At 39.1% G+C, this 14,282-nt stretch overlaps 2 protein-coding genes across 4 annotated transcripts in view; both read left to right on the plus strand.

Moving 5' to 3' along the window:
* LOC103399996 (methyl-CpG-binding domain protein 3-like) overlaps positions 1-14,282 on the plus strand; it is an 844,757-nt gene that overhangs the window by 564,684 nt on the left and 265,791 nt on the right. The window lies entirely within an intron of this gene.
* Positions 110-14,282, plus strand: part of ddr2a (discoidin domain receptor tyrosine kinase 2a) — a 25,805-nt gene continuing 11,632 nt past the window's right edge. The window contains exons 1-2 of one of the 3 annotated variants that reach the window (XM_008307246.3): positions 110-814; positions 12,966-13,083. In XM_008307246.3, the coding sequence (XP_008305468.1) occupies positions 12,999-13,083 (85 nt within the window). In that variant the 5' untranslated portion in view covers positions 110-814; positions 12,966-12,998. Of the gene's footprint in view, positions 815-8,829; positions 8,992-12,965; positions 13,084-14,282 lie in introns of those variants that run through there. The other 2 variants (XM_025066290.1, XM_025066284.1) reach the window with 2 other exon arrangements.

Consider the following 14,282-nt stretch of genomic DNA (forward strand, 5'->3'; position numbering starts at 1 on the left):
GAATGACCTTTGACCTGTTGTTTTGAAACATCTTTGAATGAAGAAAGTAAAGGGATATGACTGGATTCTTATTGGATTAAGTAAATTAGTAAAACTGAAGTGCATTCTTTCACTGTGTCCCACTGCGGCCCGGTACCAAATGACTTATGGACCGGCATCGGTCCCCAGACCAAGGGTTGGGGACCCCTGTCCTGAATGATTATATTTAGGTAAACCATCAGCCTGGTCAATACTTTTTTTTCTCATTAACTTAATTTTTTTTAACACATTTGCATTTGAATTTACACTGTATTTCAAACCTGAAGGATGTGAATGTGGATGGAGAATGGCAGCTTTCGATGTGTCCCGTAACGCCGTAACAAAATGACAGACATCAGGAGAAAGCAACACAAACACTACCTTGAATTGGAGTTGATTCGCTCTCTGCCTGTCAGAAGAAAGTCTCCTCTCGGAGGAAGAAAGGTTTTTTTGATCCAGCGTTGGATTCAGACTTAATTGAAACCTTATGTGTGGCATGAGGAATTCTGGGACTTCTGGCACATTCCCAAGAATCCACAGAATGTGAAGTCTTTTTCCCCCTTCTCTCTCTCTCTCTCTCTCCCTCTCGCTCTCTCTCTCTTTCTTTCTCTTTTCCACTTCTTACATCAGCTCAGTGAGTCCTGCTCCGGGCGGCTGACGGTTAGTCAGTTAGTCAGTTAGTTAGTTAGTTAGTGAGTGAGTTAGATGGTGAGAACATCGAGCCATCTGACTGTCACTTGGATAACCAGGAACACTCTCTGAACAAATGGTCTGAAAGGAGAAAAACATCCAAAAAGTAAGTTCTAAATCTGTAGGATTCCACTTTTTTCCTGCTCTTTCTGTCTCTGTCTGGACACGTAGGATTTAAAATGACAACCATCTGTCCTCTCACGGAGGACGTGAGTTTGTCTGTTTCTAGTTCGTTTTTCTCCTCTTTGGATGCTTGGACTTCTGGCGTCTTTTGTGCTGTGTGTCCGTTTGGTGCATGGCAGATGTGGACGGCGGAGCAGAGGAGACGGGGCTGCTGCTGCTGTCTGTCTGTCCAGTTGTTTCTGCTACTGAGTGATTCAAAATGTCCTTTAGTCCTTTCATCAAAAACTCTAATACAAGAATAGACTGAGAGATCAGTAGAAAAGAGCTTTAGGTTTATGCTTTTTATTGAAAGGAAAAATCAAGAACTCATTTCTGAAACCACCACCATAAACATAAGTGTAAATGATGTTTGTTTCCTGCCTAAACACACACAGACACACACAGACACACACTCATTGTTGTTTTCAACTCTTTGGAAATCTCCTTTACACTTACATAGACTCTGTGCTTCTTTTTGCCCCTGTTACGTTATATTTCGGAGAAACAAACAGCCTTTTGTCCCCAGGGTGCATGTCTTACTTCAGTGTCAGTGGCTGTTACATAGATGGTATATGTAGGACCCCTGCTGTGGTATGTAGCTGACAGGTGTCTGCACACAGGCCTCTGGTCTTTCTGGACATAGAGAGCATTTACCGTATACCCCGGCGCTCAACCTTTCCTGAATCGATGGCAGATGCAGATTTGTTTCCCAAGGTTTGCAGCGATGTCAGCAGCTGTGGTCGCTCCTATTCCTAACTCTATTGTCTGTTTACGACGAAGGTGCCTTTACAGCTATCACCTGTGCTGTAGATTGCAGGGAGCTGCGCCTCACCGCAGCCGGTTTCAGCGTCTGGAAAAATCCTGGTGAAATTTCCCAGTCTTTTGGCAGGAGAGCAGATTTGAAATTAAAGAGGAGTGTGTGTTTAGTCTAAACCGATGCATCAGATGTGTAGAGGCACTGCCGTCTGGGGATTGGGTTTTTATCTAACACCAAGGTTGTTACAGCTCATGGTTTTAATGGTTCAAGGGCAGTAGTCTGTGCTGGGTTCATCCGTGACACTTCACTCCGTCTCAGAGTCTGTTTCAGTGGGGTTTTCTCAGTGAAAACATTTTCTCAGTACCAAAAAAAAAAAAAAAAGGAAAAGAAAAGAAAAGAAAATACATCTGTGGGTGGCAGTAATACATCTCAGAGGATGAAGAACTGCTCCAGAGAAAAAGTCCGAAACTGAGCCAGACTGTGAAGTACCAAAAAAAAAAAAAAAAGGGATGGATAGATAGATAGATAGATAGATAGATGGATGGATGGATGGAAAGATGGATGGATGGATGGATGGATGGATAGATGGATAGATGGATAGATCCGTCTCTAAACCTCAAAGTTTTACTCGTTCCTGTGACGAAGGTTTTTAATCACAAGTTTAAGGTTTAAATGAAACAATAATGTTCCAGTAGTCAAGGGGAAAGAAACACATGTACACATGCAGTATATGTACATGTATACAGTAAGTACTGTGTGTATAGAACCACTTCAAGAGTCAATGTTATCACTGGATCTTTCTAACATGTCAGTCTAATTGTCGGCTTTCCCTCCAGAGTTTGACTGACTGACATCCACACGTACACACTCTAATCACAAGTCATGACCAACGCTGTAATTTCAGTGCCACACTCAAAGCACGACGCTGGAGGCAACCGGTGTTTTACCCAGCTTAGCTGTAATTTGATGCCAACGATGTTTGATTGGAAACATTTCAAATCAATGCCTCGGGCGGCAGTGAAGCAGCGGCGCGCTCTCTCATTTGATAAAAATAAAACATTGTGCCTGGAGTGCTGCGCTGTTGGCGTCACGTCCCGCACATGCTTGACCTCCGACCTTACTCAACTGGAGCCTCTCCCATCGTACGCCGGTGGAGGGAGATTGGGTTTCCTGTGGCCTTAAACATTCTTTACCTGGAGCTTTTTGTCAGACCTTCACTGCAGGACTGAACACAGACGGCTGTGATGTCATCTTGAAGTCACGGCATGTACTGTAACAACCCAGACACAGCAGTGGACCAGGAAACAATATGGTTGCAGTGAAAGGTCATAAAAACTCCTTAATTCTCTTGACCAGACTTTGGCAAACTACGGCTTGTGGACTTGGTACAGCCCGCTGGGCTCTCTGATCTGGCCTGCCAAAACAAATGGAACAAATTACAACAAATCAGCTGTAATTTCAGTTGATGCTACTAGATGGCTACTAGATATAAGTTGTCTCTTTTGTTTCAGTTGTCTCAGTTGTCTCTGTTGTTGCAGTTGTCTCTGTTTGTCTCAGTTGTCTCAGTTGTCTCTGTTGTCTCTGATGTCTCAGTCGTATAAGTTGTCTCTTTTGTCTCAGTTGTCCCAGTTGTCTCTGTTGTCTTAGTTGTCTTAGTTGTCTTAGTTGTCTCAGTTGTCTCTGTTCTCTTGGTCGTCTCTGTTTTCTCTGTTTGTCTCTGTTGTCTCAGTTGTCTCTAATGTCTCTGTTGTCTCAGTTGTTTCTGTTGTCTCTGTTGTCTCAGTTGTCTCAGTTGCCTCAGTTGTCTCAGTTGTTTAAGTTGCCTCAGTTGTCTCAGTTGTCTCAGTTGTCCCTGTCGTCTCAGTTTTCTCTGTTGTCTTAGATGTCTCAGTTGTCTCAGTTGTTTATTGTCTCCATTGTCTCTGTTGTCTCTGATTGTCTCAGTTTTCTCTGTTGTCTTAGATGTCTCAGTTGTCTCAGTTCTTTAAGTTGCCTCAGTTGCCTCAGTTGTCTCAGTTGTCCCTGTCGCCTCAGTTGTCTCAGTTGTCTCAGTTGTCCCTGTCGTCTCAGTTGTCTCAGTTGTCTCTGTCGTCTCAGTTGTCTCAGTTGTCTCTGTCATCTCAGTTGTCTCTGTTGTATCTGTTTGTCCCTGTTGTCTCAGTTGTCTCAGTTGCCTCAGTTGTCTCTGTCGTCTCAGTTGTCGCAGTTGTCTCTGATTGTCTCTGTCGTCCCTCATGTGTCGTCAAGTCCCACAAACTGGACATTTTCCATGTTGTTCCTGGTGGACTCATTAATGGAGTGAACATGTGGAAGTCCTTTGGGTGCAGATTACAGACACAGGCAGATGAGAGCTGGTAATCACCAAACCAGAGATAATTACAGAGGAGATAAAAGATGGACGCCAAAATACAGTAACACACAAAGGTCTGACTTTGTTTGTTTACACGCGTGGCTGGAGTGTTTTTATCACTTCTTCTGCGCTGGTTCTTCTTTGTTTAGAAGAGGCAGCGTCTCTCTGTTTGTTTCTTTGTCTTCCTGCTTATTATCCGTCCATCCACTTCACAATCTCTGTTCATCTTTTCTGCCCTAATGACGACTGTCCAGGAAGACGTGAGGTTATATTTGTACATCAAAACAACCTCATGACACGCTGCACCGTGTGGGCACAGAGTAAGATGTCAGTAAGAAGAAAGAGCACATACCAAAGGTATTCAAAGTTTTTGAAGTAACTTTGTAGTTTCTTGTACAGATACTGTGTACGTCTATAAAGGTACATTTCACAAACTTGAGGTTCCATATGTCCTGGAAAACCTGGAAAATCCGGGACTAAAGAACGATTATATTTTATTTGTTATTATTCCTCCCTTCTTCTTCTTTGCATCACATTGAGAGAAAACAGGTTAAAGGTTTTGCACATGTATGTCTGTTGTCACGTGTGACACTAACAGCCAATCACATTTGAACAGCTCTTCCATTTCCAGTGTCTGTTTACTTTGACGCTAGTTTGGGCGACTTCTCCGTCCGTATGCAGTATTTATCGCCTAGAGAGACATCTAACAACATTCCTGTCGAAGTGTACGTTTGTCTATCATTGTGTGGTTGCCAAGTTTTCTCCCTGGTTACATGTAAATGTATATTTAATCTGAGTGAAGGTGCCAAATATAGGGTACATCAGGTACAACTGTAGAAAAAAAATCGCTGAAAAAATTCTGGAAAATACTCCCAAGAACAGAGTGGAAACCCAGATAACTTATTAAACACACACTTAGTCAATCTGTACAATGTTACTTAATCCAATATCTTCATGCTAATCATAAACAAAACTAGCATAAGCGTATCCAGTGTTATCATTGGCAGTGACCGTTGTTGTTATCCGTTTTGTTTTTTAATCAAACGCAGACGACTGATTTCTACTTAAGCCTTAAAAAACACTTTACTGAATTTCACAATCTCCCTGAGAAGCTGTGTGCAGGATATTATCTTCAAAAAGGGGAAAAAAGAGAGAAAAAGCTCCTTGGCACTGGACGGTGTTTTCCAGTGTGACCGTGTAGCTGTAAAGTTCACCATCTGGATATTTAATCAGTATGGATTTCCAGTCAAACCCTTTAAGTTTCTCTGTTTACGTAACAAACAAAGGCCTCGTCTTTGCCTTTTTGTTCCCACAACGAACGTCTCAGAATCAACGCTGAGACACTTCTGCAGGTAGATTTAATGCAGAGGTAAATGCCAGCAGCCCTGGCCTGGTTCTCATTTACTTTTTCTCTCTCTAATGGCCTTTAAAAATCAGCTGGGAGCATTTTATGAGCACACGCACGCTGCCTTAAACACTTCTCCACCGTCCACAGACCTGAAGGATGCAGGTGGGCTGCTGCTTCACGTGGTGTCGCCTGAATGAAACCAGGTTTCAGTAGCCACCTTCGGTTTAAATGAAATATACCACGAGGAGAGAAAGTCATCATTTATGTCAGGTCTTTTTCACTGGTTTGAATGCATTATACTATTACATTAAATACCACAAGGAGTTGGCTCTCGCTAGCATTACTTCATGAAAATATAATTTCATCCAAAGCTTTTTTTTTCTTTTGGATTCCAATTTTTATATTCTGTGGAGCCAGTTTTTACACCAGATGCCTTTCCTGATGTGACCCAGCACTTTGGTTCACTTTGGTCAAACTGACAAAGAAACCAGCTGAAAGTGGTTCTTCTAAATGTGGGTATAATACTCACATTAATACATCATACGTACTATATGTATATATCATACCATAAAAAATAGAGTTACGATTAAATTAGCCAAAGTTATTGTTTTCAAATATGACACCTGTTGTATTAAACATATGTATTTAATTCATGTCTACTGACTTTTTAACAACAATTAGCCAAAGTTATTGTTTTCAAATATTACACCTGTTGTATTAAACATATGTACTGTATATACATAACGACTTACACTCAGGACTTATATATTAAAATATATAATTTCACATTTGTTATTTTCACACTAACAGACGCGAAAGCGCATTAGCATAGCTGGCTGGTGCGACTTATACTCCGGTGCGAATTACAGTCCAATAAATATGGGCTGGTGCGACTTATACTCCAGTGCGAATTACAGTCCAATAAATATTGTATATATATTTGTGCTCATGTGTTGTTACATTGTATTTCCTTTGATGACCGTTCCTAATTGGGTTTTCTAATGGTAAATGACGTAGGGTACGTGACATTGTACATGTGCATCTTTTTTTCAGTTTTAATGTCCCGTGTTTAGATGGCTCCACCTTCGTCTTCCATGGCAACGTGATTCAGATTTCACACAGCACCATAAAAATAAAATATCTGTGATGCAGATGTTTTGGCCTAAGGGAAGAAATGATGTCTGTAATTGGAAGCACATGGTGCATAGCATATAGACACACAGTCTTGGCAGCAACAACGCACTCACATAAACACACACACACACACACACACGCAGTATAGTATATGTGGTTTGTTGCCATGAGGCCTAGACTCAAATGTCAGGCTTTGAAAAATAGCTGGATTCAAATAGGATTTGTCCTCATTTTACCAGCTCGTTAGTGACAACATGCTACGTTAGCATGTTGCTGACTACATGTTACGCTTCTTTAGTTCTCCAGAACTGATACTGGGAAGTTTGTGGGCCACTAATCAGTTCACTAGTCCATCACAGGAACACATCTACAGACAAGCAAACAAGCATTCACACTTATACCAAGGGGAAGAACAACCATGCATCACAGCTCAATACAGAAAGACTCTCAGTTACTAACGGGAATAGAACCAGCGATCGTCTTGCTGTGAGGCAGGAGCACTAACCACTCCTCCGCCTTGCTAAAAGTCAAAAGCTGTACATATTGCTTACCTACAGAAGAAAGGTATAAGGAGAAATAACACAGCATGATATACTTCACCTAACCCGTAAAATAAAGAATGAAATCATTAAGGCGATTCATTTTTCTTGACTCAGGGCTTTGCTTTTTTTAAAAGCATAGTTTGACTTTAAATATACACTGTGTCCTGTGGCGGTGATAGAAACGTGTATGGGTTCGTGTCTTCTCTTATGATATCACGCTAAGTATCGTAGCTGAAACACAGTAGCTGTTATCATCTGACTGTTACGCAGTATTAACAGACGCCGGCAGTCCTCATTGTGCTGTGGTAAAATGTAACTTTGTGATCAGTAACTCTCGTTCATGTATGGCCCTCCACCAGCACTTCCTTTCCTCCTCTCTTAGTCACATCTGGGACATATTTCTTTGAAGTAATTAGAGGTTTTTGAATGTCTCGGTCCTGATGAGGTAAATTAAGCAAAAATGTTGTGGTTCTAAATTTACTGTCACGGAGACAAGCCTGTCATGGAGCAAACACTTTTTCGAGCATTTAAAAGAAACAAAACAAATTGAAACCTCATTGTTTAACAAAGGGCTGCCGTAACATCTGCTGAAATGTTTGATTAGGACACAGTTGTGCTTTCTTAAAGAGGTGGAGAAGACTGTCGATTCCAAAAGACTTTTCTTTTTCTTTCCAGAAGTCACCACTGGTATCTGTAAAAAAGAATCAGCGTTTTTCTTCCTTTTAATGGCAGCAGATCAGACAGATTGTTTGGTGTTTTGGCTGATTTAATATTAAGCTGTTTTTGACCTTCTAACCTTTTCCGGGCTGTTGTTTTATTCTGTTGTGGTCTCTGTAAAACCCCTATGGTTAACTGTGCTAGCTGTGTGTGTGTGTTTGAACGTGTGTCTGTGTGTGGTCTTTGTAGGAATAGCTATCTTTTAGGGGACTTTTTTTGGAAAATGCTTTGTTGCTATTTTCAGGTCCTCACTAAGAAAGACAATATTTTGAGTTTAAAGATTCAGTTTGGAGTTATGATTAAGATTAGACATATTTTAATCGTTGTTTCAATGTGTAGTCCAGTGAAATTGAAATCGTTGTCACTTCACTTATTTTGAGAGGGAGGAGGGACGAGACGACCGCCTAATTGACGATGATTGGCTAAGGCAGGCTTATCTTTCAGTATTAGCCAATCAGAGGCAGTGTTTACACCAAATCTTACTCGCCTGCTGCCGGCTCGTGTACCCAAACTAGCAGAGGTAAGCGGCCACAATGACGATTTTTGAGGGGGAAAGTGGCGTTTTCAAAACCATTTAAATCTCCGAGAGGTAAAAGAAAAAAATATACACGTGGAGCGTACATTATGTTTATCAAACGACGCTTCTACAAAACTTGCGACCAAAACCAAAATTAATTAGGTGTGCTAGCCAGGTGTGGCTAACTTGAGCTATCAAAGAATGACAGCTAGCCACACCGTCCTAACAGCTAAAGTTTAATTTATTTAATTTACACTACAGAGTAAAAACCCTTCACAGTTAAACTGTTTGCTTGTGAAAAATATTTAAACTATTTAAAAAAGTGACACAATAGTTACCTTTCCTGCTAACTAGTTACTTTTATAGTGTAATAATTCAGTTACTAAGTCACAGTCACTATTTGGTAAAAGTAACATAACTATTACTAATTACTTTTCAAAAGTAACATGCGGTGAAAACAGACTGTTTGTGTGTTATTATTGCTGTCTGTGCCAGGAAAGTTGGTAAAGATGAATATATATTATATGGGAAAATTGCTGATGCAACATACAATATGTTCTCTTATTGACTTGATTGTGTTAAGATAGTTGGGCTTTGAAACCGAGATGCTCCATTGAAGTGTTTCCTGTTGTATTTTTTTAAGAGAAGAATGATCAGAAGTTTCCACAACTGAGAAGCAATGTCAGTGACTGCAGCACTACTGAGGCTGTATCAAGAGAATCCAGCTGTGGAACTACAGCTGTTTACCTCACACAGGTACTGAATACATGTATAGAAACAGCGTAATGCACACTACTGGTACAGTCTGTTTTTCTTCTTCTTCAATTTTAGGTATCTTTTTGAAACTGCCTGTGCTGTTGGACTTTTTATACCTCAACAGGATGTAAATCCTGCAGACCTCAATATATTTTAAATAGTTTTGGTGGAATGAAAAAATGAGGTTTAAGCCATCGTTGGCAACCTTTTAAACCCTGCACTGCTGTCCTCCAGACAGTAGTGATGGTGTTGGGATGGATGATTTAAATATAGGGCTGTACCAATACCACTTTTGCATACCGTTACGAGTACAAGTACTGTATATGCCATTTGTGTATTGGCCAGTACCATGTAGCAGTACCGATACTTCTTTAGTTTGGGTTTCATAAAATGTAAATGAAATGAAAGGCATTGTTAAACACATGGCACGGCTGTGTGGGAAACAGTGTGACATGCAGTGTGAATGTGAGCTCAACCCAAACCACAGTGAGAAAACTAAGCAGGAAAATGCTTACAATCAGTTTTATTTTCTGTTCACTAACAGAAGGCTGTTTCTAGACAAAAGGAAACAAATAGTTACGTGTTAAAAACAACATTTCTTTTAACTGAGAACTTCGTCACATTAGACAATACATTAATGTAAAATGTAAAACATTTAATGTTAAACTGAGAAGAGACATTGGAGCATTCAGTGCTATGGCACATCTACAGGTGTTTATGTCTTCGTCCCTGGTGTTAGGCCACATGGAACAAATGAACATCTGAATCTATTAGTTTATACGGAAGGGATCTCAAATGTGAACCAGATGGTAACAACTGGAACTAAGAATGAACGAGGTGAGCACTGAACGTCACAACTTTGGAAAGTCTGGCCCTGACACTGAGATTCGTATAACAACAAATCATTGAGAATGTGAACACGGATTCAATATGGGATTTATTAAATAACATTCAAAATAAAATATATTTACTGAACCTTAATGATCCTTTAATGATCAACAAGGCACTGCTAGTCCTTAGTCCATACTGGCAGAGCGGCCAGTATGTAGATATGTAATTATTTTATTTATTTATATGTTTAAATGTGATACAATCTTTAATCTGATTATTTTAACATATTAATGGAAGGGAATAATGTGTCCATTATGACGGCATTAGTAAAAACTATCAATAATAAATGGACAGAGACAACATATCACAATAGTAAGACTAGGTTAACACATTTAAATAATATAATGAGGCCACAAATCACTTAATTTACAACTTTAGTCAAATTTATCTCGGTAAAAAGCTAGTTTTATGTTGTCCAAAATATGATGACAACAACAAATATAACAGATTCTCTAAATTATTTTCCAAATTAGAGAAAAATAGCCATTTCATTTTATCCAGATGGCAGATGTAGCTTGGGCTTTTTCATATTTGTGGTTTGTGGCTGTTGTTTAGGAGACTATTCATTTCTACACTGCATGATCACAACTGCACAGCCTCTGTCACCATTTCATTATTGAGAATCTAAATCACACTTAAGTAGTTTATAGGTGTTTAAAATGCATATGTTTCTGTACATTCAAGCACTGGATGGAATCTTTTAAAAATCTATTTGATCTCGCCAATGTCTACCAGTTAAGGAAACTTTATTAGTATTTCCCTGTGAGTCTGCCCTTCGTTCAGCTCTGCTTCTCTAAAACAGTGACAGTCTTTACTGTAAAATGTATGTTGCTATTCGTGGGTAATGGGGCCAAAACATTCTGACAGTGTCCTTGGGGAGTTCTTAAATGTAAAACCCAGGGTCATTTCCCCCTATACAACACAAGCAGCCTTCACAGAAATGGTAAACATATTTTTGACGGTTAAACGCACATAAGCCGTGTTGTGTTTGTGTTTCATTAACCATGAAAAACCAAGGTGAGGTTAACACCGCAAAGGAGTCTCAGTGGGAAATGACTGCAACCTGAAGCAGCAGGAAATAAAACTTATGTGTGTGTGGTGCAGTGTGGTCTAGTACTGCAGTACTTGTGGGGACACTGTTGTGTCAAAAAACATCATTGTGAGGACACTTTGTTCCCACTCTGTTAGAGGCTGTTAGAAGTTTGGGGTTACCGTATGTTAAGAATTAGAGGTTGAGCTAGAGATTAGCCATTTATATAAGGTTAGGTGTGAAAGGTTGCATTGTACATATATGTATTTGAATGAAAAGAGCAATACTGTATGTCCCAGTTAATATCTTTAAACGGAACACACATATTTTAAAATGGTTTCTAACTTGCAGATGGATTTTATTTCACTAACCTATACCGTACATGTAGTATGTAAAAGATCTTAAAGCTAAGGTTATTAATTTGTGTAAGAAAGCATCCTATTGTGCTAAATAATAATTTTTAGTTGTTCAAGTCCTTTTTCTGGGTTTTATAGTATTATAGTATGTGCAGCATGATGTAAATATACATTTGCTTTCCATTTAATATAAAATTGACAAAACCTGGGTGACTTACTGTATTATATCGCTTGCCCTCTGCCAAAATAGTGCACAGCATAGGACCAACATGAAATTTATGGAAAGTCCCATACTGGTCTGTCCACACCAGGGTCTTACATATGTCTGTTTCCTGGGGTGGAATATTTTCTGATTACATATTTTCACTCACTGTATCCAGACATTATGGAAAACTAACATATGCTATCAATAAAAATACAGCTAGGCTACATTTGGGCACAGGCTCAAAATCAACAAGTCTGAATTTGATTCTCGTAGTCGCAGTGATGCAGGCTACGGGAACCTGCCGGTCATCTCTGTTGTTTCTCCGGACAAGTGAAGAATGACACACAATTGGAAAGTTCAGCGTAAGGCCTTTATCACCATAGCATGACAGCTGAGTAAAGATGTGAATGAAGTCTTACACTGTGCTGTGCTCGTGTACTGTTGTCCAAACCCCCAGACATTCAGCTCTGTGTGTGCCGCTGGGCCCTAATGTTATTTCAATGGCAAGATGTCAGGAAAAATGTTGTTTTTGGCCAATGATTCACACCAGGAAATAGACACGTGCACATACACACACACACACACACACACGCACGTTTTCTATGGTGTCATGTGTGATTGAGTTTGGACAACCTTTCCCAGAGTTCTCCTGTTGTCTTTTAGAAATTCTGTTCTCTGTGCTGCAGGAAACATGAATGAATACAAGGTTAAGTTTCTGAGATACCTCGGGAATTGACATTTCCAATTCACATTGGTACATTTCGAAATGAAAGTAGATGTGGAGAGATACATTTCTTATCATTGATAAATTAATGCATGAGATTTGTCTAAGCTAACTGCTAACTAGAGTAAATTTGTTGAAACTAATAAAATAATAAAATGACTTGCGGGAGCAGCTAGTGTGCCACTCTTTATATATATACATATATATATATACATATATATATATATATATCCATATCCACTTCTCAGTCTAATGAAATACATCCTGGTCTCTTTGAAACTTCAGACATGTTTTTTGATGGACTGTTTTATGTCGGCCATGAAATCCTGCTGGCAGTGTAGAATGACTTTTTTTTTTTTTACTTTGCCACTGGACTAAGTGGTAATTTATATGTGGCCTGCAGGCATCCTTCTGGTCCAGTTAGAGTTATGTCTGACTCACTGTGTCAGTTTCTCTTTGCTTTCCTCGGTTACAATCACTCGTTTATTCATTGCATTTATCCATTTTTAAAAATTATTTTAAAAGAAATAATTTCACATGAATGTGTTTTTGTACGACTGTTGCTGAGAGATACTGTACACCACTAAATAAATGTCAGTTTTATTGTTAGGGGTGAATGATTTAAACTTTGCTTTAAAATGTAAATTTAAGCAAAAATGGTTCATATTTTGATAAATGTTTGACTACTGTGGATTTAGAAGCAAAAGTTGTGTCGATGCTTTTCATGACTCAAAAGCATTAAACTCAATGACTGTTTTTATCATTTAGGTTGGAAGCCTGTCTCTGTGCTGTGTGTTTGGGATGAAGCACCTGTGGGACACTCACTTCCTCCTCCTCCTCCTGTTCCTCTACCTCTTCGGAGCTGTTAGACCCCAAGTTAACCCAGGTACGTTCTACCATCAAGGATAAAGAAAAATGTCTTCATTTGAAGATTTTTAAAACTCCAGTCAAGTACTGAAAAAAAAAACCATAAAAAATGCTCCACTCTTCCACATCCTGACTCCTCCTACTCCACCGCTTTCAAATCTAAATGTTATACATTTAAGAGTTTAGACATTAAATTCAAAAGTGACATAACAAATACCATAAATCCACATAAATTCAAAAGTGACATAACAAATACCAACAAATACACTGTTTTTTCTTTTATGGCTTCCTACAGAACTCACAGTCTAAAAGATTTTATTCAAATTTTATTCAACAGCCAGGGAGGAAGTGAAGAGACTGACATTTGAATTTATGGAGTTTTGAAACTAAAAACTTATTTTTGCAGGCCTGTTTATGTTGATAACTACATTCCAAGCTTTTTATCCAGATGTGAAAGTAACCAAAGTTTTTTTTTTTTTTTTTACATTTTAATATTCTCCATCTTAATCCCAGATCACATTCTTTCAAAGACTCAACATGAATATTTCATGAGATCTCTCAACTACTTTTAATGAAGGATTTCTGGGTTTGACCCCATAGGTATTACTCTCTATTTTCTCTCTTATTATTCTATTGTGTGTTTGTATGTGTGTGTAAATGTGCACGTATGTGCTCAAACGCATGTGCACACACACACTGTGGATCCAGCTATTCCACTGGAGTCTGTGGCTAATGCATACCAGACATTCTGACAGCAGGAAAGTCCATTGAAATAAGCTCTGTCCTTCATCTTGGAGTGTGCACGCGTCTGTGTGTGTCTGTGTGTGAGCCTTCACCAGTATTTGACCACTCATAAGTCATGGAAAGCACTGCTTGCATCTGATCATGGTCAAAGTTCAACAGGTTTGCTGCGTACCAGAAAAATAATAAACGAAATATTTCTTTACAAACTTATGATGACCTCGATTGTCGTGAGATTCTCACATCTTAACCAACAGTTGCATTTTGATTCAAGATACTGTACATCCATTTGAAATGTATTTGGTCTGTATCGAGAAGGTCATTTTCCGTAGTCTGAAAATCTTTGTGGTGCAATTGAGTAAAGCTGAGATGTTGAGCAATGCCAATTTTCCCCACTTTTAAATTCCCAAGAAATGCAGTTACACCATTCCTGTCTTTGGGTGAATTTATTGTAGAGAATGGTATTATTGTGCATGG

The sequence above is a fragment of the Cynoglossus semilaevis genome, chromosome 2 (assembly GCF_000523025.1).
Source record: "Cynoglossus semilaevis isolate Cse_v1.0 chromosome 2, Cse_v1.0, whole genome shotgun sequence".
NCBI lineage: Eukaryota > Metazoa > Chordata > Actinopteri > Pleuronectiformes > Cynoglossidae > Cynoglossus > Cynoglossus semilaevis.